Source organism: Alosa alosa, chromosome 13 (genome assembly GCF_017589495.1).
Source record: "Alosa alosa isolate M-15738 ecotype Scorff River chromosome 13, AALO_Geno_1.1, whole genome shotgun sequence".
NCBI classification, from domain to species: Eukaryota; Metazoa; Chordata; class Actinopteri; order Clupeiformes; family Clupeidae; genus Alosa; species Alosa alosa.
In genome coordinates, this window is record NC_063201.1 from 19,448,817 (window position 1) to 19,471,544 (window position 22,728).

The 22,728-nt window shown below is 41.3% G+C and overlaps 3 protein-coding genes and 1 non-coding gene across 4 annotated transcripts; 2 read left to right on the top strand and 2 right to left on the bottom strand.

Moving 5' to 3' along the window:
- Positions 1 to 100: 100 nt before the first annotated feature.
- themis2 (thymocyte selection associated family member 2) lies at positions 101 to 7,818 on the bottom strand. The gene is made up of 6 exons (XM_048261859.1): positions 7,709 to 7,818; positions 4,328 to 4,468; positions 3,035 to 3,445; positions 1,333 to 2,552; positions 427 to 538; positions 101 to 285 (listed from the first exon to the last, which is right to left on the bottom strand). The coding sequence occupies exons 1-6, from the start codon at positions 7,812 to 7,814 to the stop codon at positions 194 to 196; spliced, it is 2,082 nt and encodes a 693-aa protein (XP_048117816.1). The 5' UTR covers positions 7,815 to 7,818; the 3' UTR covers positions 101 to 193.
- Positions 7,819 to 8,535: 717 nt separating this feature from the next.
- Positions 8,536 to 14,531, top strand: ppp1r8b (protein phosphatase 1, regulatory subunit 8b). The gene is made up of 7 exons (XM_048260934.1): positions 8,536 to 8,615; positions 9,203 to 9,263; positions 10,244 to 10,397; positions 10,862 to 11,079; positions 12,271 to 12,415; positions 12,695 to 12,759; positions 13,047 to 14,531. Exons 1-7 carry the CDS (start codon positions 8,563 to 8,565, stop codon positions 13,389 to 13,391), a joined length of 1,041 nt encoding a protein of 346 aa, XP_048116891.1. The 5' UTR covers positions 8,536 to 8,562; the 3' UTR covers positions 13,392 to 14,531.
- LOC125306658 lies at positions 9,623 to 9,784 on the top strand. The gene has a single exon (XR_007195588.1). It is a non-coding gene; the product is annotated as a small Cajal body-specific RNA 1 (non-coding RNA).
- Positions 14,532 to 15,753: 1,222 nt separating the features above from the next.
- On the bottom strand, positions 15,754 to 22,728 carry LOC125305889 (cytochrome P450 4B1). Its single transcript, XM_048260933.1, has 12 exons — positions 22,423 to 22,728; positions 21,786 to 21,930; positions 21,653 to 21,697; positions 21,326 to 21,453; positions 21,007 to 21,131; positions 20,403 to 20,557; positions 20,200 to 20,306; positions 19,384 to 19,574; positions 18,620 to 18,753; positions 18,144 to 18,208; positions 17,412 to 17,494; positions 15,754 to 16,504 (listed from the first exon to the last, which is right to left on the bottom strand). Exons 1-12 carry the CDS (start codon positions 22,621 to 22,623, stop codon positions 16,327 to 16,329), a joined length of 1,557 nt encoding a protein of 518 aa, XP_048116890.1. The 5' UTR covers positions 22,624 to 22,728; the 3' UTR covers positions 15,754 to 16,326.

The window sequence follows — 22,728 nt, forward strand, 5'->3', positions numbered from 1 at the left end:
TATGGCGTTTAAGTACTTTCTGTAGCTGTGTTTGCTGGTCTACAAAAACTCATAACGACTTTGCTGTGTATTCGGTTTATATTTAAGTTTGTCTGTACACACACACACACACACACACACACACACACACACAGGAACCCTTGAGGTTGTCTTAGCAGACCGAAGCAACTGATTGGCTGGTACTTCTCGTAAGTCAGTAGTACAAGACGCTCTCCTGAGCATTTCGCACCATCTCCTCCATGCTCTCATAGTCATGTTCGCTGTCTGAATTGTGCCTCTCTGTGACTACAGGAAACATAAGAGGAATTAATCATATCCATTAACTTGTTAAAAAACAGTAATAATGACTAAATAGACCATCTCAAGAGTATAAAAGTGTAATTTTTTTTTAACAAGTCATTCTTGATTAAATACATCCATCTGTACCTTTGGCCTTTGACTTTTTCTGGGGCCTCTCCACATAAGTATTTGGCACCAGTGTACTTCCTGTCTTTGAGCCGGGTTTTCTAGGAAGCACTGGCGGTGCATCTTCAGTGCTCTTTAAAAAAAGAAATTATAGAAATATCTTTTCTGTTGAATGACCACGCTGTTCTTTGAACCGTACTGTTCACAAAGGCATGATAATGCGGAAGTGATGGAGGGTGAGACCTTCAGTGCAAAGCACAGCAATTCACAAAGAAAAAAAAAGAAGTCCAGCTAAATGAAACTAATAGCAGAACAAAAACAAGCCACATACTAGAGGGTTACTAAGGAGGGTTACTAGGGAACAGCGGAACTCCACTGAGGCCAAATATGGTTTATAGCGGCAAGGAAAGTGAAACTGAACATGAGTCAGGTGGGCATGAATGGGTAATGGGTGGGGCCATGGCACATCATGTTATCACGTCACAAGTTTCATGATAAAGCCACTAGTTTTTGCTTACAAAATAAACGGTAATACAGCGGCAACATAACCTCTATAAAGCTTTGTGATATGGTAATGGATCATGTTTCATATTACAGAATATCTTTCTGTCTTGTGGCATGCCATAGAAAGATAAAATTAGAGTCTAGAGGAATCTGCTTTGTTTAGGAATGGAGATACAATGACTACAACATCTGTATAATGGAAAAAATGTGGACATCTAGGAGTTGCATGTAATAGGCCTAATTTAACTACCCTTCCTAAAATTAATGAAATATTAGAACAAGTTTTGGATTATTCAGTCATCCTTGATTAAAATTATATTCATCTAAGAGTCTGAATTGTTAACTAGATTCAGCAAAACTAGTTCACTTTTGATAGACTGGTAGACTGATTTTTTTGCTCAAGGACATGTAAATGAGATTTACCGTAGGTGGCGGTGGGGCAGGACTTCTTTCCTGCTTCTCACTGTCCACTGATAGTTGGCAGAAGCTACTGGACAGACTCCTACTCTTTGCTGGGGTAGCAGGCCTGGACATGTCCGATTTGGCCGGCTTCTTTGGCTTCCCCACTGACATCTTCCTCTTGGGCGGCCGGGGTGGCGGGGCTGCCTCTATGCTGGTGAGTTTACGGAACTCGTAGTAGAAATGCTCCTTAACTTCTGTGACCGTCTCCTGGTAGAGTTTTGGAGGCTGGCCCTTGGGCCAGGGCAGGGCCTCAGAAGTGAAGGACACGGACATGTGCAGCCACTGCGTGGGCAGCTGGAAACAGCGCTGCGGTTTGTCCAGCAGGCTGGCAAGGACGGTGGGCTCAACCGACGCCTCCTCCAGCCTCAGGGCCGGCAGCCCGGACAGAGGGTCCTTCTCCAGGTCAGGATCCCGCGTGGCCACCTTGATGTCCAGTGGCAGCAAGGACTCTTTCCCGAGCTCAGTCAGGGTGTACTTCTTCTTGTCCGTGATGACCTCCATAAACTGGGCGCCCATATAGAGCGGCAAACAGATAGTGTCCTCTCTGCTCCACTTCCCCTCTCTTTCCCCATCTCCTTCCTCCTCATCATCATCATCGTCGTCATCATCTTCCTCTGCTGTGCGCCTACACACGAGCGCCTCCACCCTCTGTTTGTCCCCCCCTACCCCAGCCAGCTCCACTTGCTCACACCTCAACACGTCCAACTGGTCCCCAATGTCCAGCTCGGGCAGGCCCTCCTCCTCCACCGCCTCGCAGTTCCGCGTGACACTCACCCGCAGCCCGTCGACCGCTCTGCACGAGGCCACGTACAGCTCGTACACCGAGCAAAACTCCCGGGCCTTGCGCCGCAGGCGCCCGCCATAACTGCCCCAGATGAGGAAGTACTGCTGTGCCTTGCGACCCTTGGGCGTGGAGGCCAGGACCATGTTGGTCTGACCGCAGCCGTGCAGCACCAGCCTCTGGCCTTTATTGAGCTGTGTGTGCCAGGTGCTGCTGAAGAAGTGACGCGATCCCTCTGGAGACTCCAGGATCTCGGCCACAGTGGGGAAGGCGTCCGGTGGCTGGACACTCAACTCTATCAGATTGAGAGGTTTGACAAACTCCACGTTCTTGCACTCGTTGGTAACGTCGACAACGTCTACCTCCAGGCTCGAAGGGAAGTTCACGATGTTTTTCCTCACTGTATAAGGAGAAAGCAGTAAGATATGTAGAGGGAAGTGAAACTAGACTACACTTTCAGTTCAGACTTATGTGCGCATTGAGCAGTGCAGCATAAAAGACATTCTATCTCACAGGACAAGTCAATCAGACAGTTGTTTTTCTTTGCAGACAGCAGACAGCTTGTATTGGAGAGCACACAAACCCTTACATTTATTTCATGCCACTGTCAATGATGAAGTTAATGACTTGTTCAAATGTCTTGACTTACATAACACACAGCACATAATTTCACGTGTTTGAAAGATAGTGAAACCAAAAAACCCTATCAAACCAACTTGTAGAATGACAAATTTATTTTTTGAACTCCTGTGAGTTTTGAGCTGCAGTGAGTTTTGAGCTACCTGACAAACCTCAAAATGAACTCCTGAAAAGGGAAGTGGTGTTACTGCACATCATTATTATTTGCGAACTGAGGTAAAGAAGGCTCTACTCCACACTCACTGTGCATGATGGCCTCAATCTGATAGATGGGTGTGAGAACCAGTGGGCCTCCGCAGGCCTTGGCTTTGAGGCTGCGGAAGCGGCGACTCCGGAGCCGTGTGGACGACAAGATCTCCTCCAGGGAGTAGCCGTGCTCGCTCTGGCACTCGTAAAATGCGCCGCAGTGATTCAGGGAGATGCGCACCTCGGCTGTCGACCCCTCTGGCCCAGTCAACTGGCAACGGGCACAGCCCTGCTCAGACGACAGCAAGGTCAGCTCCTGGCCCGCCGGCACAGTGAAGTTGTCGATAGTCAGATCAGAGCGGCTGATGAAGGAGAAGGAGCCTACAGTATCCACCCCCACAGGCAACAGGCTTACCATCTCCTCCAGCGAGTCGTACGGCATATCTTCTGCCACCATCTTAAACAGGCCTGTGAAAACCACCAGTTAATGTATGACCTAAGACCATATTAACACATATTAAACATGACATAATGTAGAACAGTGGTTCTTAACTGGTGGGTCGGGACCCAAAAGTGGGTTGCGGAATCATTCTGAGTAGGTTGCAGAGCTTGTGGTTTAAAAAAATAGATAAAATAAATTAAAAAATCGCCCATTTCAAATGTTACCTTATGATATCTATTATTGGACCTTTATTTTTATAGACTTTATTTGTATGTCAGTCTTTGCCATGGACATAGACAATGTTTATGTGACAGGTAGAAAGTAGGATATATATGGATTCACTTAAATTGAGACAAAATGGGACAGAAACCCCAGTGTGCGATGTTCACAATTGCTGGCACATGAGAGAAAATGCCACATAACAAAGCACCCCTGTCAAAGAAAAATCTGTCGAGCACTTTGAAAGGGAGTTGAAAACTTCCCAAATGTAATGCCAAACATCAGAATGGTCCAAACAAGGCACTTTGTGTGTCTTACCATGTAGCTAACCGTATCTGTTGGCTTGATCACTACAAAAATATATGGGTCGCGACCTAATGAACATGGAAAGTTGTGGATCCCAAAGCCAGACCAGTTAAGAACCACTGATGTAGCACTAGAATGCTATACATGCAGAAATGGTGGTGGATCTACTTTTATGCTTAATACAAGCACTATGTGGATCTAACAAGATCATAAAGAAGTTAAAAAGTTACTTAATATGGAAAGTACAAGCTATAATAGAGCGCAAAGTACCAACCATGCAAATTTGTGACGGAAAATGTAATAAAAATAATCATGGACACAATTAAGGGCTTCGAAACAGGTATTGAACTGGGTTTTCCCCAAAGTCTACCAGACAGACTTACCTTTGTGGTCAACCGAAAGTTCGCATGTGCTATTGGTAGCAATGTCAACACAGCTCCCTGACAAGAGCTTCAGGCCAATAACCTTGATAAGGTCCCCAGTGGATAGGCATACCTCACTCCCTGACAGTTCGTACACTGACCCTGTGGGCCGAAACGAGCCAGTGTCATTATTTTGAAGAGGTGAAAACAGGCGAAAAACACAAAGTTAAGAAAGAGGAATTAGTAATGTATGAGTAGTAGATAAGTATGTTTGTGTGCATTAGGCTCTTCATTCAAATGGTATTTCTGGCCAAATGTTCTGCATAGGACTAGCTGCCCCTTTACAGTTCTGGTTCAGAGACACCAAAGCAAAGGCCTATGTTTTCAAGCCAAATAGGACAAACGTGTTTTCAGACTTCTGATAGCCTATCATGGTTCTTTAACTAAAGGAAATCAAAAGGAAATGGAAAGTAAACCATTCTTGTTAATGCTAAATGGTAGAAGTCTTAGATTACTCTGTACTTCATTATTCAATAGCTATCAATCTTTATATATGTACTGTATATAACCTATTTATCTTCTGGTGTGCTTTCCTGTTATATAGGCCTAGTTTCCATAGTGGTACTTAACGACTGGAAATATATTTCCCTTTGAATTTATATAGAATTAAATTCAATTTAAATTGAATGTCCCTTGAATATCCCACTGAGAGTTTCTATCTATCTATCTATCTATCTATTTTCAATAAGTCATTAAAAACTAACATCACCCCTTTCAAAAGACATCTGACAATTGTTAAGGCTTAAACATATTATGGTTATGGTTAGCAGACGCGCTTGTCCAAATCGACTTGCAAATAAAAACATTACAATAGTTAAAAATTAACAGTGAATGGTTTTAAAATGCTGGTAAGACTAGGCCTACATTAAGGAAGCAATAATGGGGGATATTGAAATTGAGTTGTTCATACACTTATAAACAGAGATTTAGTGGTAAAATAAGAGGTGCACTGTAAAAAATACAACTTGCCTTTAGTACTGCCAAATAACTTTTCTGACTAAACAGAACTCAAATAATCAAATAGTGTAGTAAAACTCATTATAACAAGTTTTCACAACTAATTTGGGAATTTCACCTAACAAACTTAAGAAACTGAGTTGACTCAACTTGCATAATTAAGTATCTATAAGAGAGAAGTTTCCCACTCTTCACTCTTTACAGTGGACTTTTTTAAACATCTTGGAGGACATTTACGTCGTGGTGAAGCTATAACTTGTCCATTTGTAGGCTGCGACCATAGCATTGGCAATGTACAAAACTTTGCAACACACAAAAGTAGGAAGCACAAACACTTCACATTTAGGGAACTCGAAAATGCGGTAGGTGCACCAGTTAATGATGAACTCAACGTGTTTTAAAATGTATGCAAATTATCGCATATTTTATTAGATACTGCCTAATTTGCATATGTAAACACTAAATTACAGAAAACTTGTAATACATTATTTTCTCATATTAATGTAAGTAATCTACTGGGAAAGTTTCATAGTGATATCTGCTAGTTAAAAATGTTACCCTATTCACCTGTAGTGTCTCGCCTTAAGTAAAAAAAGAATTAAGAGGACATCTGAGCTGCACCAGCATTCCTCTCCTTCTCTTTACATTTTCTGTCCTGGCCTGGTTGCACCAGATGGTCGCTAAAAGGCACACAAGCAGAGAACCATTGTCTTTTAATTTATTTTTTTGCAAATTTAGTGATGTAGTTCTGTGCTTTTCCACCAAGGATGCAGATGCTGAGGAGGACTAGAGGCATGAAAATTGGAATCTTGACCGTCATTGAAGACGACCTCGCCATGAAAGCGCCAGACACTGTCACCAATATCGCCATCGTCCTGGAAGAGACTGTTGTTCTACAGGACATCAAGGATCTTCTATCTGCACTGGCCTACCTATGCGGACTCCTGCATGACATGGGGTGCCAATACTTATGACCCCTGTATTTTAAGGAAGAACATTTATTTATTTATTTATTTATGATTATTATCATTATTCATTCACAAAGAAAATTGGTGTCCTTAAATGTTGGAAATTCCCTCATTTTTTAACTTAAGGCATTAAGATCAATTTCTAAAAGATGATTTAATATTCCTGTTTTTAGTCAGCGTTAGCAGAGGTGCTAATAATTCTGGAGGGTACTGTAGGTCAGGGGTGTTCAAACTGGCTAAAAATAAAAACATTGTTTGATCTATTTGGATTTTTGAGTTGTTATTTAGACTTGTTTTTTCTTGTTAGAGTCAATGTATTAGTTGGAATTTATATATATTTTCAAGTTGGGAGGATTTGTTGATTCAACCTGATTATCTAAGTTATTTACTGTCAAGTAAAATTTACTCAAAAAAGCTAGTGAAATGTGTTGACTTGTTTTTTTAAGTTGGAAGAACTTTTGATTCAACTTGAAATTTTGAGTTGCCAACCTAATGTAAGTCCACCTTACTTACAATACTAAGTTGGCATTACTAGATATTTCAAGTTGGGAGCATTTGTTGATTTAACTTGATTATTTGAGTTCTTCACTGTCAAGTTGAAATTACTCAAAAAAGCTAGTGAAATGTGTTGACTTGTTTTTTTAAGTAAACGCAGAGAGTTTTTTTTTACAGTGTGGTTAAACTATGAATTCTGTGAGGTGGACTGTCATGATTATCAGATTTTTTATAAAAAAGCATTCAGAACATGTGGATTATGGTGGAGGTTATTGTTGAATGTTTATAACATAGACTGTCTATATAGTCTATGGTTTATAACAATACCAGTGGTATTACATGGATCCTAGAGTGTTGATGAGTGGACATATTGTGAAAGTGTGATTTTGTTAAAGTTGCAATTGGTGTATAAACTCTTTTGAGAGGTGGATACACTCTAATAAGAGGTGGATAAACTCTATTTCTGAAAATTTAGAGGTGGATAAACTGAGTTTAGTTGCTTTTAGCCTCCACTACATCCCTGCTTATAAATCTCTTTTTAAAAAAAAATAATTAAAAAAAAACAGACTAGCCTATTAAGCATGTAACCTAACGCAACTGAAAACAGTTGGTTACGACACCCACAATTGTTTCATTAGCCTTTTTCATTGACACATTAAAGCAGCCAAAAATAGCTTAGTCTTATAATAACTGCAGTTCTTTGAGTGTTTCACTTTACAGAAATGCAGTAGGCTATATAGCCTCTCGTATTGTGGACATGAAAACAGCATTGTGCTGCATTGTACTTCAGAACATTGTAGGCCTACAACTTTTTTTTGTCTCCAAACTCGAGTTATTTTTTGCAAGGGCTATGCTGCTATTGAACACATAATAGTCTACACCTGCATTACAGCCTATTGCAAAATTGAAAGTAGTAGGCTACCTTGAAAGTAGACCCCCGAGCAGACTTGTAGAATCCGAGGCAGTGAAGCACAATCCAGGGATGCGATGAATTCTTGCAGGGGCAAAACTGTCCCTGATCCGTCCATCGTTCAGTGACGCTGCGCAAGCACTGCTCGCTGACTTTTCTAATGATGTAGGCGTAATAAATAGGCATGGGAAGTTGCGTATGAAAGCACACGGTGGTTTACTGTTCTCAGAGCTTACATGAGGAAGTCCAGCTACTCTTAAAAAAATGTTAGGCTATATTATTTGTTGGTTTTCCATATGTCTGTGAAATATTTTTCTGTTGTACAATATCCTTTTTAATCCTTGTTTTAATCATTTATTAGGCCTCACATTTTGAGTGATCTATCTAGGCTAGACTATTGTGCAATGGTTTACCTCAAGTCCTGAGATAGAAGTTAGTCGAGGCTTATTTGTAGGTTGAAGCTTGGCTTTACTGTTTGAAATATTATTATCGAGATAGCTTTTCAAAATGATTCTATGTAGCCAATATCCTACGTTTGCTATTTCCTAAAGGCTTCAAAATAGAAAGGTCGATTGATCAAATTGAAAATAAGCTATTTTCACTGCATGGCATGTAAGAACTAATAGGCCTAATCTAAATTATCATCGCACAGAGTGGCAGGTTTAGGCTAAATTAGGCTAAGCAGAGTCGATGATCAGTCTTTAATAACCTTAATCCTGTATTTAAATAAGGTGATAACTTCTTGCTCTACTGCCTGCAGTGATGGCATTGTAGAACTACATATCCCATTTTCTTAGACTGCATGCACTTCCGAAATAGACCCAGCATGCATTTCGATTCTTCTTGTGAATGAAGAATGAAGCGAAATGGCTAACACCAAAGCTGACGTTAATATACCGAATTTTGAATGTCCTTCATGGTGAGTCTCACCAGTGTAAAATGCACTCGAGTTTATTGTCGAATTATATATCTGTTGGAAATGAAAACTTCTATGTGCCTGGAGAGCGGTTAGATGTGCATAGATAACAGGTCCCTTGTTAGCGAAGTAGCTAGCAAAGTAAACTTAGCTTGCTAGGACCATGCACACAGAGAGTATTCAGTATCAGAGTATTCAGGGATAATTCTGTTGTAATTACTAATTTCATATAATTTCCGAGAAACTTTGCTTCTTAATCTTTCAACTGGCAAAACATTTAATCAGTTTATGCATAGTGAAACAGTTCATAGCATTGTAGGCTATATGAAGTGATCTCAATTCGCAACATGCAAGGCAATGCAAGATATCAATTTTGTTTAATCGTCAGCTTTAACTTAGTGAGCAGAATGTTTCTTAACGTTACACTTTTATAGCCCCCTTGTTTGTACCTTGTGGCAACTAAAAATACGGATAATGAGTTATTAAAGCTGTTTTCAACATTCTAATTATTTGCAATAATTCTGACCATGGGACAGGGAAGGGCCTGTGCAATGCTGCAAATATTTACATGTTTTTTTTTTTTTTTTCAGGGCAGGGAAGCCCCCTCCTGGACTTCATCTGGACGTAGTGAAAGGAGATAAACTCGTTGAGGTAGGATGTGCAGATCGGCACCGACACTGTCGATAATACAGTTAGCAGTTTACTTGTGTGCTTCGACAAGCGTGTGTATGCAGATTTTTCTCCATTTGTGTACATCTGCCTTAGTTGGTTTAACAGAGATTGGTTACCCCATTTCCCCCAAATTCCCCATTCTCCATGTAAATTGGACCTCAAGTTATTTTCAGGCTAAGGTATCTGTAGACTTAGGACTTCCAACATTACATCCAGTCATTGATTTAATCCACTGTTTAATGATTTTATGATTTCATTCAAGTGAATGTTATATTTGAAAACTACCATTATAGGAGTCTGTGGACTGTGACTCTGTGGACCCCCGCCCCCTCCCTTCCCTGCACTCGATACTAACCTGACAGTCAGCAGCCCACAAGTGCTTGCACTTTGGTGTCTGTTTAGATGTGGCTGTTGGGTCAAGAGAAGTGCTAGATAAAACCCAGCAAGATTTAAGCTCAGAGTGTGAAGGTGTGCTCTGTGTTATGACTCGCGGAACAATGACTGACACACTCATCAGTCTGTTGTGTAATTACCTCACGTTGATATATTTGTTTATGTGCATTGTTTCCCATACATTGACTTATTTGTGGCGGCCCACCACAATATCAACATTGACCACCACACAATGATTTTCCAGGTTGTACTACATTGTGCTTTAATCTGGTTAGCATCATAACCACGCTGCGCTAATTTGTTAAAAACTGTTGCATTCAAGTTAATTCTGCAAACCTACCACCTCAAATAGAATACAATTCTGTGGGAAACACTGATGTGATTACATGTATATGATTGATTTGATGTATAATTATTGTATGTCCTTTTGCTTCTTTAGTTGCGTTTTATGTACATTTTTCATAGGGTAACATGTTGAAGTAAACCTAATTTATAATGTCATCTCTGTATGAGACTGCACTGTTTGGGCCCAGTGCTTCCTCATTTAACGGATGTGTTTTGTGCAGAAACTCATAATCGATGAGAAGAAGTTCTACCTGTTCGGGAGGAACCCGGACATGTGTGATTTCACCATTGACCATCAGTCATGCTCTCGCGCGCATGCCGCTCTGGTGTACCACAAACACCTCAAAAGGGTGTTCCTTATCGACCTCAACAGCAGTGAGTGAGCTCTCGCACATCTTTAACCGGACGTTGCATCACAGTTCTCTAGCACGCTTATAGCTAAAAAAGGCCATTGGATTGACCTTAAGACGTGAATGGGGAAGGTTGTTCTTGAGGGAGTATAGGTGCAGTTCAGAATGGCAGATAGGAGAATTCTGTCTCTAGGGTTAATCTAGTTAATCATTAGTACATTTCAGAAATGTAAAATTCTTGCTAGAACACTAACAACACGGTTTTGTACTGCTAATGAATCAATACCAGGCATCATGGGTATCTTGGACTATGTCAAGCTGTTTGTCAGTAAATTTAACATTAACGCTCATCATTTAAAATACATCATATGCATTCTAAAGTGATAATTTGTCAAGGGTTAAAAGGGAGTATACGGTCATGTAAAGATGAGATGGGAGCCTTTTTTTTAATGCCTTTTAATTAGTCTCTGGTTGTGTGGTTGTCCTCAGCACACGGTACATTTCTGGGCCACATTCGGCTGGAGCCTCATAAGCCCCAGCAGGTGCCTATCGACTCCACCATGTCGTTTGGGGCCTCCACGCGCTTCTACACCATAAGAGAGAAGCCTCAGAGCCAACCTGGGGCGGCACCAGGAGACAGCAAGGCCGGGGAGGACGAGGAGCTCAAGGGCCTCCTGGGGTTACCAGAGGAGGAGACTGAGCTGGAGGTGTGTGTGTTTGTGTGTTTCTTATTAGATTGTGGATGTGTGTGTGTGTGTGTGTGTGTTTCTTATTAGATTGTGCATGTGTGAGTGGTTATGTGTTTGTGTGTGAGAATGTGTTTGTGTGTGCATATGAGACTGTTTGAGTATACTGTCCGAGTGTGTGATTTGTTGCATATGTATGGGAGAGTAGGTGTATACTTGAGATTTTATGTTTGTTTAATTACACAGTATTGTACAGCATTGTATATGAATGCAGGCTGTATTGGCCTTGAGAGACGGAGAGAAAGGGGTTTTATCTTGTGCGTGTGAGAAAGACCGGTGTTGGTTATTTTTACTTCACTTTTTATTTTAGTGTGCGTGTGCTTGAGGCTTGAGTTCTTTGCAAGGGGAAAACTGCTGTATGACTAAAATGGTGCCTGTTCACTCTTAGCACCAAATATATAGCTCTTGTTTTGAACTGAAGCATATAGGAAAAAACGCACCTTCTGCAGTCCTGTGTGCAAGAAAGCCAAAAGCAAGCACAGCACAACACCCTCAATAGTACATGCAAAAGAAATTTAAAAGTTGGCAAATTACAGATTTTGTATACATCGTAGATGATTTCCTTACCTGGTACCACACAATTCTTAGTACTGCAGTTCCATAGTAGTACAGAATTGCTGTCTCCTGATGCTATCGTTATAGTGGGCATCGTCTTGTGGCACTGTTGTATTGCAACGTACTCTGGGCAATGTCTTGTGGCACTGTTGTATTGCAACGTACTCTGGGCAATGTCTTGTGGCAGTGTTGTATTGCAACGGCAATAGGGCAGCCGGGGCCTACTGGATAGCGCTTCGGACTTGTAACCGGAGGGTTGCCGGTTCGATCCCCGACCAGTAGGCACGGCTGAAGTGCCCTTGAGCAAGGCACCTAACCCCTCACTGCTCCCCGAGTGCCGCTGTTGTTGCAGGCAGCTCACTGCGCCGGGATTAGTGTGTGCTTCACCTCACTGTGTGTTCACTGTGTGCTGAGTGTGTTCCACTAATTCACGGATTGGGATAAATGCAGAGATCAAATTTCCCTCACGGGATCAAAAGAGTATATATACTTATACTTACTTATACTCTGGGCAATGCCAATGTCTTGTGACAGTGTTGTATTGCGAGGCACTCCGTGATTCCCAGGGTTGCTCAGTGATGTTTTGCTCTGTGTTAGAATCTGACCGAGTTCAACACGGCCCACAACAAGCGCATCTCCAGCCTGACCATCGAGGAGGGCAACCTGGACATCCAGCGGCCCAAGAGGAAGCGCAGAAACTCCCGAGTGGCCTTTAAGGAGGACGACGAGATCATCAACCCAGGTATGAACATAAGCTGTTTTGATGTTTTTGAAAAACGGTTATTTCTTCACATACTACTGCTTTTGTAGGTCACTTTGTATTTTCAGACAAAACATATTCTATACATGGTACCTTTTTAAATGCCTGCCATGAAAGATAACAGCCATGGAGAAATGAATCGTCATGGAGGAAATTACTGAAATGAAGCTGATGCTATATGAAGCATGCTATTTTGGCCTTAGCAGAATGTGACTTGACATTTCATGTGTGCTAACCACTGTGCATTCTGCATGGTTGCAGAGGACATAGACCCATCAGTTGGACGCTTCAGGAACATGGTGCAGACCGCAGTGGTTCCTATGAAGGTGAGACTTGAGGAGACAGAAACAACCTCGCTTATGAGAGCACAGTGACAGTGGTTTTGGACCTCGCTGATGAAAATTAAATATTGAGCTTCCTATACGGTCTGAAATGGACCTCTGCCATCTTTTCCTATATAAGGGTACTGAAGTACTGTGCTGAATTTTCAAAATGCGGGAAGTGTGTTTGATAGTTAAACAGAAGCTGAAAATGAATGCAGTAGGGTGAGTAACTCGTCTTCAGTAAGGCAGCTTTCACTTCTGCTTCTGACCCTCTTTTTTTTCTGTCACAGAAGAAGAAACTGGACGGTTACCAGAATGCGCTCGGCCTGGACGACTCGGTGCCTCGCTCACACACCCTCAGCCTCGGCGCCCGGGGTGGGCTTTACTCCGATCTGCCACCCAGCCACCAGGAGGGGCACCCCGGGGCCACCATCCTCGGGGGGCTGCCGCTGCCCCTGCCCAACCCCGCGCCAGAGGTGGACCTGGCCCCCGAGCCCCAGCTGCCGCCCATCACCCTCAACCCCACCCCAGTGACGGGCCTCTACCCGCCCGAGGCCCTCAACGAGCCACGCAAGAAGAAGTATGCCAAGGAGGCGTGGCCCGGGAAGAAGCCCACCCCCTCGCTGCTCATTTAGCCAATGGGGCGTCGGCGCTGTCTCGCGTGGGTGGACACTTCATAGGGATGGCACAAGGAGGAGTATTGAAGAACAGGGAGGCGGCAGTTTGTGGACTGACTTTTTTCACACATTTTTTACACAGATCTATTTATACAGGGTTTGTCTCACTTTGTTATGGGGTGGGTGGGGTGTGAAACTTGCTCCAGAAACTTGTATTAGCCAATGAGTGACACTTGATTGCATTCCATCTGTTGTCATCCATCGCAAGGACCATGATTAGTCTGTTTCCCCTGACCCCATCATACCAATTACGTACAAGACTGTGACGAGGTCGCCATGTGATTTCTGACTTTCGATAACCCTGTGGTTTTGACATCATTTTAGTTTCGTTTTATTGAGGACTTTTTAACATGTACAGTGTTGCACCCCCATGAATCTTTGCAGGTTGCTTGCATCAAAAGGCTCATGGGTATTCCTTCATGTAGTAGAGTGCTATGAATGGTAGTTATATATCTGCACTCGGACTCAGTCAGGGATGGCCTCACTGTGACTTGTGTGTTTGGGTCTCTTCAAGGTTATATTTTCTTGATGGTTAATTTGTGTAATTTGTACTTAATTTCTTTAGCTATTCATACTTTGTCCTCTCTACACATACAAAGGACAAAATTTACCATATGTTAACAAAGCCAGTTCTCCAAGACCAGTGGATTGAAATGTCAAGTGGAGTGTCTGAAAGTGAAGACATCTGTGGTCAACAACCGTACTGACCTCAACAAAATGGACCGTTGAGGACAGAAGTGAAGAGTGCAAGCCAAACACTCCCCAGACCGGAAACCGTTATTTGAATGATTTTTTTTTTGCATCCACAAGATGGTGCTGTGAGCAACACAACCTTCCGGAGTAGTTGAGTCTTACCAATGTTGGGCATTGTGGGCTGGTCTGGCTCACTTACAAGTGAACTTAAGGAAAAACATCCTTATTTGAACTTAACTTGGTCTGCTCTGGTACTTGGAAACATACTACAAAAACACCAAACACCTACACGTTCTCCTCATAATGGCTGTGTAAATGAAAACTTTTGTTTTGTCGGACATAGTGTCCAGTGTGTCTTTGATACGTCTGAGAGCAAATAAACACATTTGTCATTTTTTAACATTTCTATAGTGTCACTAGTGATTTTTGGTACATATAAAATGAAAGTTTTGTTTTGATCTCCAAAATATTGAAATATCTCTCAGGTCCACTGGACAAGCCGGTGTGACTCCACTTGGTTAATCAAATCATGCACGGCAATATATGTGAACCACGTGATTGCTTGCATCAGATGTTACAACACTGTCACAGCATACATTCCTGACAATTACAGAGTCTGACATGGCATTGTCCATTCAAGACTGTCATACATAGGCCTTCTGAACATTAAATGTCTTCTGACGTAAGGTTCATTTAAACTGCAGTAAGGCGGTGTGTATTGCTAAACCGTACACTTGTGCAAGGAGAGGAGTTTGCGATTCTGTGGGTTGAGGTGGCAGACTCAAGTAGACACAACTGCTTTAAGATGTGATCGTATGAAAGTATGAAGTGTTAATTTTTACCCATTTCAAAAGCTCTTTCCTCAGCACAACCTTAGTATTAGAGATGTGTTGTTGATGAAAGCAGCACTGTTTGCTCACCATTCAGAATATCATCTCCTCCAGTTCTGTTCCCAAGCTTTGCCCAGACAAAGTACTTTTAGGCATACATAAAGAAACATGTCTACCAATGAGTGAATAATGGACTGAGACTAGGGAGAGTTAAAAACATGAGGTTGCAATGAGGAGCTTTGGACGGAACCTAATTAGTCTTACAGTACTGTTCCATAACATTTATTTTGGCTGATTAGAGAAATAAATTAATTAATTGAATGAAATAAATTAATTTAATATGGCTGATCTTGTCAAATACCATGCCTGATGCCTTGTAATTATTTGTAGGGAGTAATTCCCTGAGACACTGAACAATACCGTATCTCAGGAAATGACTCCCTACAAGTAAGAAGTCCCCACTGAGCAGATGGGGAACATCAGTGGCTGGGCTTTTTCCCTTTTTCTGGATTCATTCCAGCGACAGAGACATTAGGCAACAGGTGGTAGAGATGATGGGGGTTGATTTCTATTTTCCCATCACGGAGAGGGATGGGAATGTGGGAATGTGAAATCATTTAGAATGACGTATGTTTTTTTTCTATTTCAATAAAGTTTCTAAATAACATTAACAGGTTATTGCATCACTCTGCATAATGTTGTTTGCTTAATTAGGTTTTAAATGAAAGTAGGTAATCTAATAGCATTGGAATCGAATGCTGTGGCAACAGTGGCAATAAACTAGAAACTAAACACACTGAGTGGAAGAATGAGTGTTATTCAAACATCAAATTAAACATAACTGGCAGGACTATTCCAAAGCAGTAAAATGCAACATGCCTAAAAGCAGAACTTTTCACAATCTTTTCAAATCAATTTACAGACTTTGAATTCCATAGAAATACAAACAATTTTCCATTTTCAACAATATAAATGATTGCTTTGTTAGTACTGTATACACATATTATACACTGAGCTTGCTATTGAATTCCCTTAATAAAGATATATTAATTCTGCTTTCAAACAGGGCTTTGTAAAACATCCATATTTTTTATCTCCACCGTTTATTTCGGTCAATGGAATTATACAAAAACTACAAGGTTGATTTCATGAAACTGGTGAAAGAGTGTGTAGCATGGGCCTATTAAAACAGCAGATGTGGATAAAGATTTTCTTGCACTTCCGAGATTTTATGACAAGAGTGGACTATTGGCCTTGGCGGATGTTTGCACTCAAGTGCACTCCCAGTTTAGGTTCACTGGCTAATGAATCCATGTGTTGGATACCGAGTCTGTGTACTGTATCTACCCTCATGGATAGCAAAGCATGGCTCAGGGCTCCAGCTCCAGGTGTTTGACCTTCAGGTAAATGCCGTTGAGGGAGCGCAGCACCAGGCGCGGCAACATCTTGGGCTTGTTGTCTGGGTCGGCCATGAGCTCGTACTTTCTCAGGGTCAGACAGACTGCCACCTTCATCTCATTCATGGCAAAGTTCTGGCCAATGCAGTTCCTTAGAAGGGGGAGGAGGGGGAGAACTCAGTGCAATAGGAACATGGTTGGAAATTAATATTAAATAGCGATATGAGAAAAGGCATACAAGAATATAGAACATGATGAATGTGTATAATATGCAGTCTTTCTTTGAAGCTTTTTATTTTTATAAACCTATTTTCAATTTCACTGGTGGGCAACCACCTCATGATAACCTCTCTGTTGATTTTGATTTAATCTCATTTCCACATTTCAGCATTCTTATGCAAATTCCATTTCAAGGCAGCCGGCTAATACTTGTTTTGGTACTAAATTAAATCCTAACCCTTAGGCAGTGGCGTTGAAAGTTCATTGAAAACCACAAAAATTGCACCCAAACAAGAGTCTGAGGCTAATTAATCTGGTCACTGTGTGAATTCTGTCTGGTTTTGTTTGTACTGTTCTACAGGAAACTTTAACATTTACAACTTAGAGGAGTGAGCCGAGCCATATTTATATCTCAAGGAGTCACTATATGATTCAAAAGCCCTTGACGTTAGTACTAATTAAGTCATATGTCCTCATATAGCCTGTTGAGCACAATTAAATAATCATGTTCAAACAAGTAGAAATACAGAGAGATACAACAAAGACGAGTATCCCCATTGGAAAAGCCCAAACTAAAAGCTGCTTATGTCAGATTGAAACAACCCAAGAGCAACACAAGCAGCCCTAGTTGCTTACACCCTGCCAAAACTGTCAATAACCTGAGAAGTTATTGTCTGCAGAGGGTCGTCACTGGGCCAAAGGCACAATGATTCCAAACTCCATTTAGGTAAATGAGTAGCTTCCTCTTTCACACAGTAACCTGAGCACCGCGAGTGCCTGCATGCCTTCTCCTATAACAGTGCCCGTGACACCAATCATCATCTGGCAAGCTCACAGACCTGGGGCCAGCAGAGAAGGGCACAAATGCGTGCGGAGACCTTTTGGCACAGTTCTCTGGCAGAAACCTCAGCGGGTCAAACACCTATGGCAACAACACAGGCACAGGCAAAGAGAGGCTAGTTAGTTTAGTTTTCAGGTTCCCAAGACTGTGTAAGATGAAATGTAATTCGAAAAAATTTTCATATCAGTGTAATATCATTTGTTCATTTGTTCATATTATCACATTAGAATTCAAATGCTTTATGCAAATCTTTCTGCTTGACTGACATGTCTAAATAGCTGACAGCTCAAATATTTACACATAACAAACCGTCAGCATGACAGTGAAAAAAGCAAATTTTCAGGCAATCTTTAATGAGGACAAATCCCTATTAGTAGTTAAAAGACTCTATCAGTTAAATGACTAAAATGAATCATAGGAAAGACTGACTTTTATCAAAGTGCAAACGAAGAGTTCAGAAGCAAAACCCTCTAAATCCGTCTGACCACTTTTCTTTTAAATTAGCATTTTTTATCAGGCTCCTATAGGTTTTTGCCTACAAATCGATATTTCAGACCAGGAAAAAAGTGGTATTTAGGGGGGTTTGAAGCTAAATTATTTGATTAACGTACAGTATGCTATGTGTACAAAGCATTCACTCACCATCACTATCTAATTTTTGACATATGTGGCGTCTAGAGGGTTGTGCATCTAAACTCAATATAGATTATAGTTCCTAGGCACCACTTACATGGGGGTTCTCCCAGACTGTCGCATTCCTATGCAGACCAAAAACAGTGGTTCCAACCAGAAAACCTGTAGGACATAAACATGACATGACATTTTTTGAGCAGTGAACTCCCCTTAAACCAAATACAAACTGTGTAGTATCTTTAAAGTCTTCAACAATCACAAAAAGCACTTCAAACAGACAGTGGTTTTGAAATGTATCATTACATGACCATGTTTGTCCATAATCAATTCTTCAAAGAAGACATTTTTATGAGATATCCTTACTCATTTATCTAAAGAAGCAACTAGGACATGAACTATTACCACCCTAACCAGCTTAAATGACCTCAGACTCAGAATACTTATTCCAGCCAAACAAACAGATGGGTTCATATTTAAACCATTTTATGCTAGTCTTGCACTAAGACAAAAGCATCTGTAACACCCTTGCATAAGAGGCCCAATAAAGTTGAATAAACAACTTTGATCACCCACCTGCTGGTACAGTCCTGCCATCGAAGAAGGTCATAGGCTTGGTCAGTTTCCTGGCCATGCCAGGTACAGGCGGGTACAGACGAAGAGACTCTTTGATGCACATGGTAGTGTACGGGATTTTGTGCAGGTCCTCCCTGAGATGGATACAAATAATTTCCATTTGTTTAATCAAACTTGTTCAAAAGATCAAAATGTGACTTCAGAGGTGAACATCAAACTTAACTCAGACTTGGGCATGGAAGATTCATGAAGCACGCTTCCAAGCAAGGTACTCTGAATGTCAATTCAATTTGAGAATTGAAAATAATTTTATGGAGAGCATTTCTGTAATACAGCTAGCTCATTCTTAATTCACAGGGAAGATATGTGGTGCAAAACATTACAATAACACCCAGATCACATTATAAAATCAAATCTGATCAATGCATACAATAAATCTATGGCTATTTATCTATCTATCTACAAGTAAAAAAATCAAGGCAAATTTTACATAAAGAACAAAAAGACATTAAACTGCAAACGGTAGTGTACGGGATTTTGTGCAGGTCCTCCCTGAGATGGATACAAATAATTTCCATTTGTTTAATCAAACTTGTTCAAAAGATCAAAATGTGACTTCAGAGGTGAACATCAAACTTAACTCAAACTTGGGCATGGAAGATTCATGAAGCACGCTTCCAAGCAAGGTATTCTGAATGTCAATTCAATTTGAGAATTTAAAATAATTTTATGGAGAGCATTTCTGACATGGTCTCAGGCCGTACCAGTCCACGGTGTCCTTCCCCTGCAGCACCTGGCTGATCTCCTCCCTGCACAGCTGCTGGTGCTCTGGGTTGCTGGCCAGGCTGTAGAGGGTCCAGGAGATGCCACTGGCCGTGGTGTCGTGGCCCTCAAACATGAACGTGTCAACCTCGGCTCGGATGTCCTCGTCCGAAAGGCCCTCCTGATTCTCATCCTGACAATGGGAACATCCACCGTAAAAAGCAATGTTGACTTCACAAGTGAGATCACGCAAGTGGAAGAATCAAACCACATGGAAATGTCAGACAACGCCTCTGTTTGAAACGGAAGGCAGCGGCTCGCTGCCTCCCTGCCTAAATAGAGAGCTATCAGGCATGACTTTGGTAAAAAGTTGTTAGACAAAAGGCACCTATATCAGACCAGACACTATCAATGGTTACAACAATGGTATAATCAGATAGTACAGTGTGTATTTCTTGCTAGATTTTGACAAATCTTAGCAAAAAAATGGCAGTTTCGAACCGCACTTAGATATCTAGGTTAGGTTTAACTCTCAGTTAGATATATTAAAAGGCAGCAGTTTTACCTGTTTCAAACAGAGCCAACATGTAAAATGTAGGCTACAGCTTCCATTGCACTGGGAGGGGTAACTTATTGCAAAACATTGCAATTACACTACAATTACATTAGTAATTAATAACTATGTAATCAGAAACACAGATTATGGGCGGGAACATTATCAAACAATCAGACAAAAAAAATCTGCAACTCTGTAAATTAAGATAGAAATGAATTCAGTGTTCATAAACAGGGATTATGTTTTGGTTTAGGTGACATACCCTTGCACATAAGAGGATGTCTAAGAAGTCCATGTGTCTCTTTGTTTGTACTTTTTCTTCTTCCTCCTCATGCTTCAATATTTCTTTTCTCCTTCTGATGACTTCCTCTTGAAGAATTATATTATATTATTATACGTCATGTCATTGAAATAAGTATCATATTACTGAAATCAATTGAGAGATCTTAAATATTTTGCTGATACCTGTATGGTCATGTGCAATTTTGCATGCCTTCCTGAATCTGTACCCATGTGGACTGAGGTGGAATATAATATCACTGTGGTAGGGATAGACCCGGAAGCGAAGGTTCACCAGGTCACACAGCTCATACACAGCTTTTATGTATGCATTAGTCCCACTGCAATGGGAGAGAATGTAAATCACTGATTTACTGAGGTCTTGGCAGTGACCTGGACGGTGAAGAGTTTAGTCAGAAACTAGCCAGCTCAAAGTCTAAATATCAATGTACAAATCTAGTGAAGACCAATTATAGTTAATACAGTTGGCACTCCTGAACTTCTTCTAATTCCTACTGCTAACTTGTGTATTTTGGAAATGTCGTTCATGTTGCTACAGCAGTGCTCGGGGAGCAGTGAGGGGTTAGGTTGCTCAAGGGCACTTCAGCCGTTCCTACTGGTCGGGATTCGAACCAGCAATCCTCCGGTTACAAGTCCAAAGCGCTAACCAGTAGGCCACGGCTGCCTCCAAGTGAGTGGCAGTCTCATACACTACAAAACATATTTTAAGATTACTCCAAAACTGTTGCATAGTGTTGCACTACTGTTGATGGGTTTGGTTAGCGGTCACCTTTCTGTCTGGCAGTTACTGTTGCAGCTGAAGGCGCACTTCATAATGCTGTCCAGTGTCATTAGGCTCACATGCTGAAAAAGCTCAAATGACTCGTTTGCTTTGGCATGGGCTTCCCATTTATCCTAAGATAGATGGAAGCAATAGGAAGAGAAAGTTAAAGTCGTAGGGTTATAGAGGTCAATGAGTAAAGTTAACAAATTTGCTTTCAGTGATTTTGCATTTTAGAGCTAAATAGCCAAACCAAATATACCCTATCTCTTCTCATCCCTCTCACCTATACAATATAGCAGGGTCAGTGTAACGGCCTTGAACATACCAGCATAACTTTAGTTGAATCTGCAATCAATTTCACGTAAGGCTTTAGCACATCATAATGAAAACCAGGGGTGAGTAGTCTTCTGTGCCTGAACCACTTGTTTGAATGAGACACCAACAAGCCTTCACCTGGAAAAACAAAAGCAAAATAATAGGCAACGTTCGTACATTTGTACACGCCTTATCTTATAGTCCGTTTTGTAGCAATATGTGACAGCAAACTCAGAGGACACCATGGCATTGTTTCAAAATGCAAAGTCAGTGTCACATGCTGTCTGGAATTCTGTCATATGAAGCTCACTATCATTCCAATCTGTGGGTGCCCTACCTATCCATGGGATAAGAAACCTGTAGGCGATATCATCTTTAGGCTCTGTGGGGGAAGAAGAACAGTATTTTCAAACCATTTAGAAGGCCATTATTTATGCATATATATAGACTTGCCTGAGACAAACACCCACCTGTTGAGGCTAATATCGTTTTTGCATAGGATGGATGATGGATATTGAGGAAGGCAATAACTGGCCCAAACCACAGAGGAAATGCGAATGGATATGCCTCTCCCCATTTCACGATTTTGTCCATATCTGTTCCATCTTGTTTAAACTGTAAAGGAGTCGGTAGAGGAAAAGGATAACAAATGCCTGGGATAGGTCTAACACTCAGGTAGCCTATCAAATAACTTGGAATTTAGGATGTCACATAGCAAAGATCAATCAACTGCCTTATTGAAAGACTATCCACAATAGCCTGGTTTCAGCTCGCTGGTCATTTAAGGTCAAGATCTTGATTCGAAGTCTGTCATATTCACAAGTCCTCTGCATCACTGCGAAGGCTATTATAGCGACGTTATACTGTAGCTACTATAACTTCAACAGAGAATTGTTTATTGGTTAAACCTGTTATGAACAACAGTCCATCGTTTGCCCTTTTTGCGTATTTGCATAAAACAGCTGAACAGACAAGCAACTTTGTAGCCTACTCTGAACTCAAAGCAATACAGATCCAATGGCATTTCCTTAAGATGTATTTTGAATGACAAAATATCACAGCAAAGCACATAAGCCAACGAAAAATCTCCTCTACTTAGTTACTTACCTCACGAACGTGCCCAAATAACCAGTGACCAGGTGGTCCGGGAAAGCACTCAAGAGCGCGTGCACCCTCGTATCTTCTGACAACCAGTTGCGTTACCTTGAGAGCAATATACACAAGAACAACGACGGCTAGAATGTACGGGAAATGTATAGGATCTAGGTAAAACTCCACAGCTCTCTGCAATTTGTCATACATATCCATCGCACTGATCGCAGTATGTACAAGGTTGGCAAGTCCAACACCCAATAGCGTATTTGACCTACATGGAAACCATAGCGAGGGGGAAGAGGCAGACGTCAGCCATGA

Coding starts and splice junctions, on each gene's coding strand:
- themis2 (XM_048261859.1), bottom strand. CDS start 7,814: ATGGACGGATCAGGGACAGTTTTGCCCCTGCAAGAATTCATCGCATCC. Junction 3,446..4,327: donor ACTTTCGGTTGACCACAAAG/GTAAGTCTGTCT, acceptor TGGTTTTCACAG/GCCTGTTTAAGATGGTGGCA. Junction 539..1,332: donor CTGCCCCACCGCCACCTACG/GTAAATCTCATT, acceptor CTTTTTTTAAAG/AGCACTGAAGATGCACCGCC.
- ppp1r8b (XM_048260934.1), top strand. CDS start 8,563: ATGGCTAACACCAAAGCTGACGTTAATATACCGAATTTTGAATGTCCT. Junction 8,616..9,202: donor AATTTTGAATGTCCTTCATG/GTGAGTCTCACC, acceptor TTTTTTTTTCAG/GGCAGGGAAGCCCCCTCCTG. Junction 12,760..13,046: donor CCGCAGTGGTTCCTATGAAG/GTGAGACTTGAG, acceptor TTTCTGTCACAG/AAGAAGAAACTGGACGGTTA.
- LOC125305889 (XM_048260933.1), bottom strand. CDS start 22,623: ATGGATATGTATGACAAATTGCAGAGAGCTGTGGAGTTTTACCTAGAT. Junction 21,931..22,422: donor TATTTGGGCACGTTCGTGAG/GTAAGTAACTAA, acceptor ACTCCTTTACAG/TTTAAACAAGATGGAACAGA. Junction 21,698..21,785: donor AACGATATTAGCCTCAACAG/GTGGGTGTTTGT, acceptor CTTCCCCCACAG/AGCCTAAAGATGATATCGCC.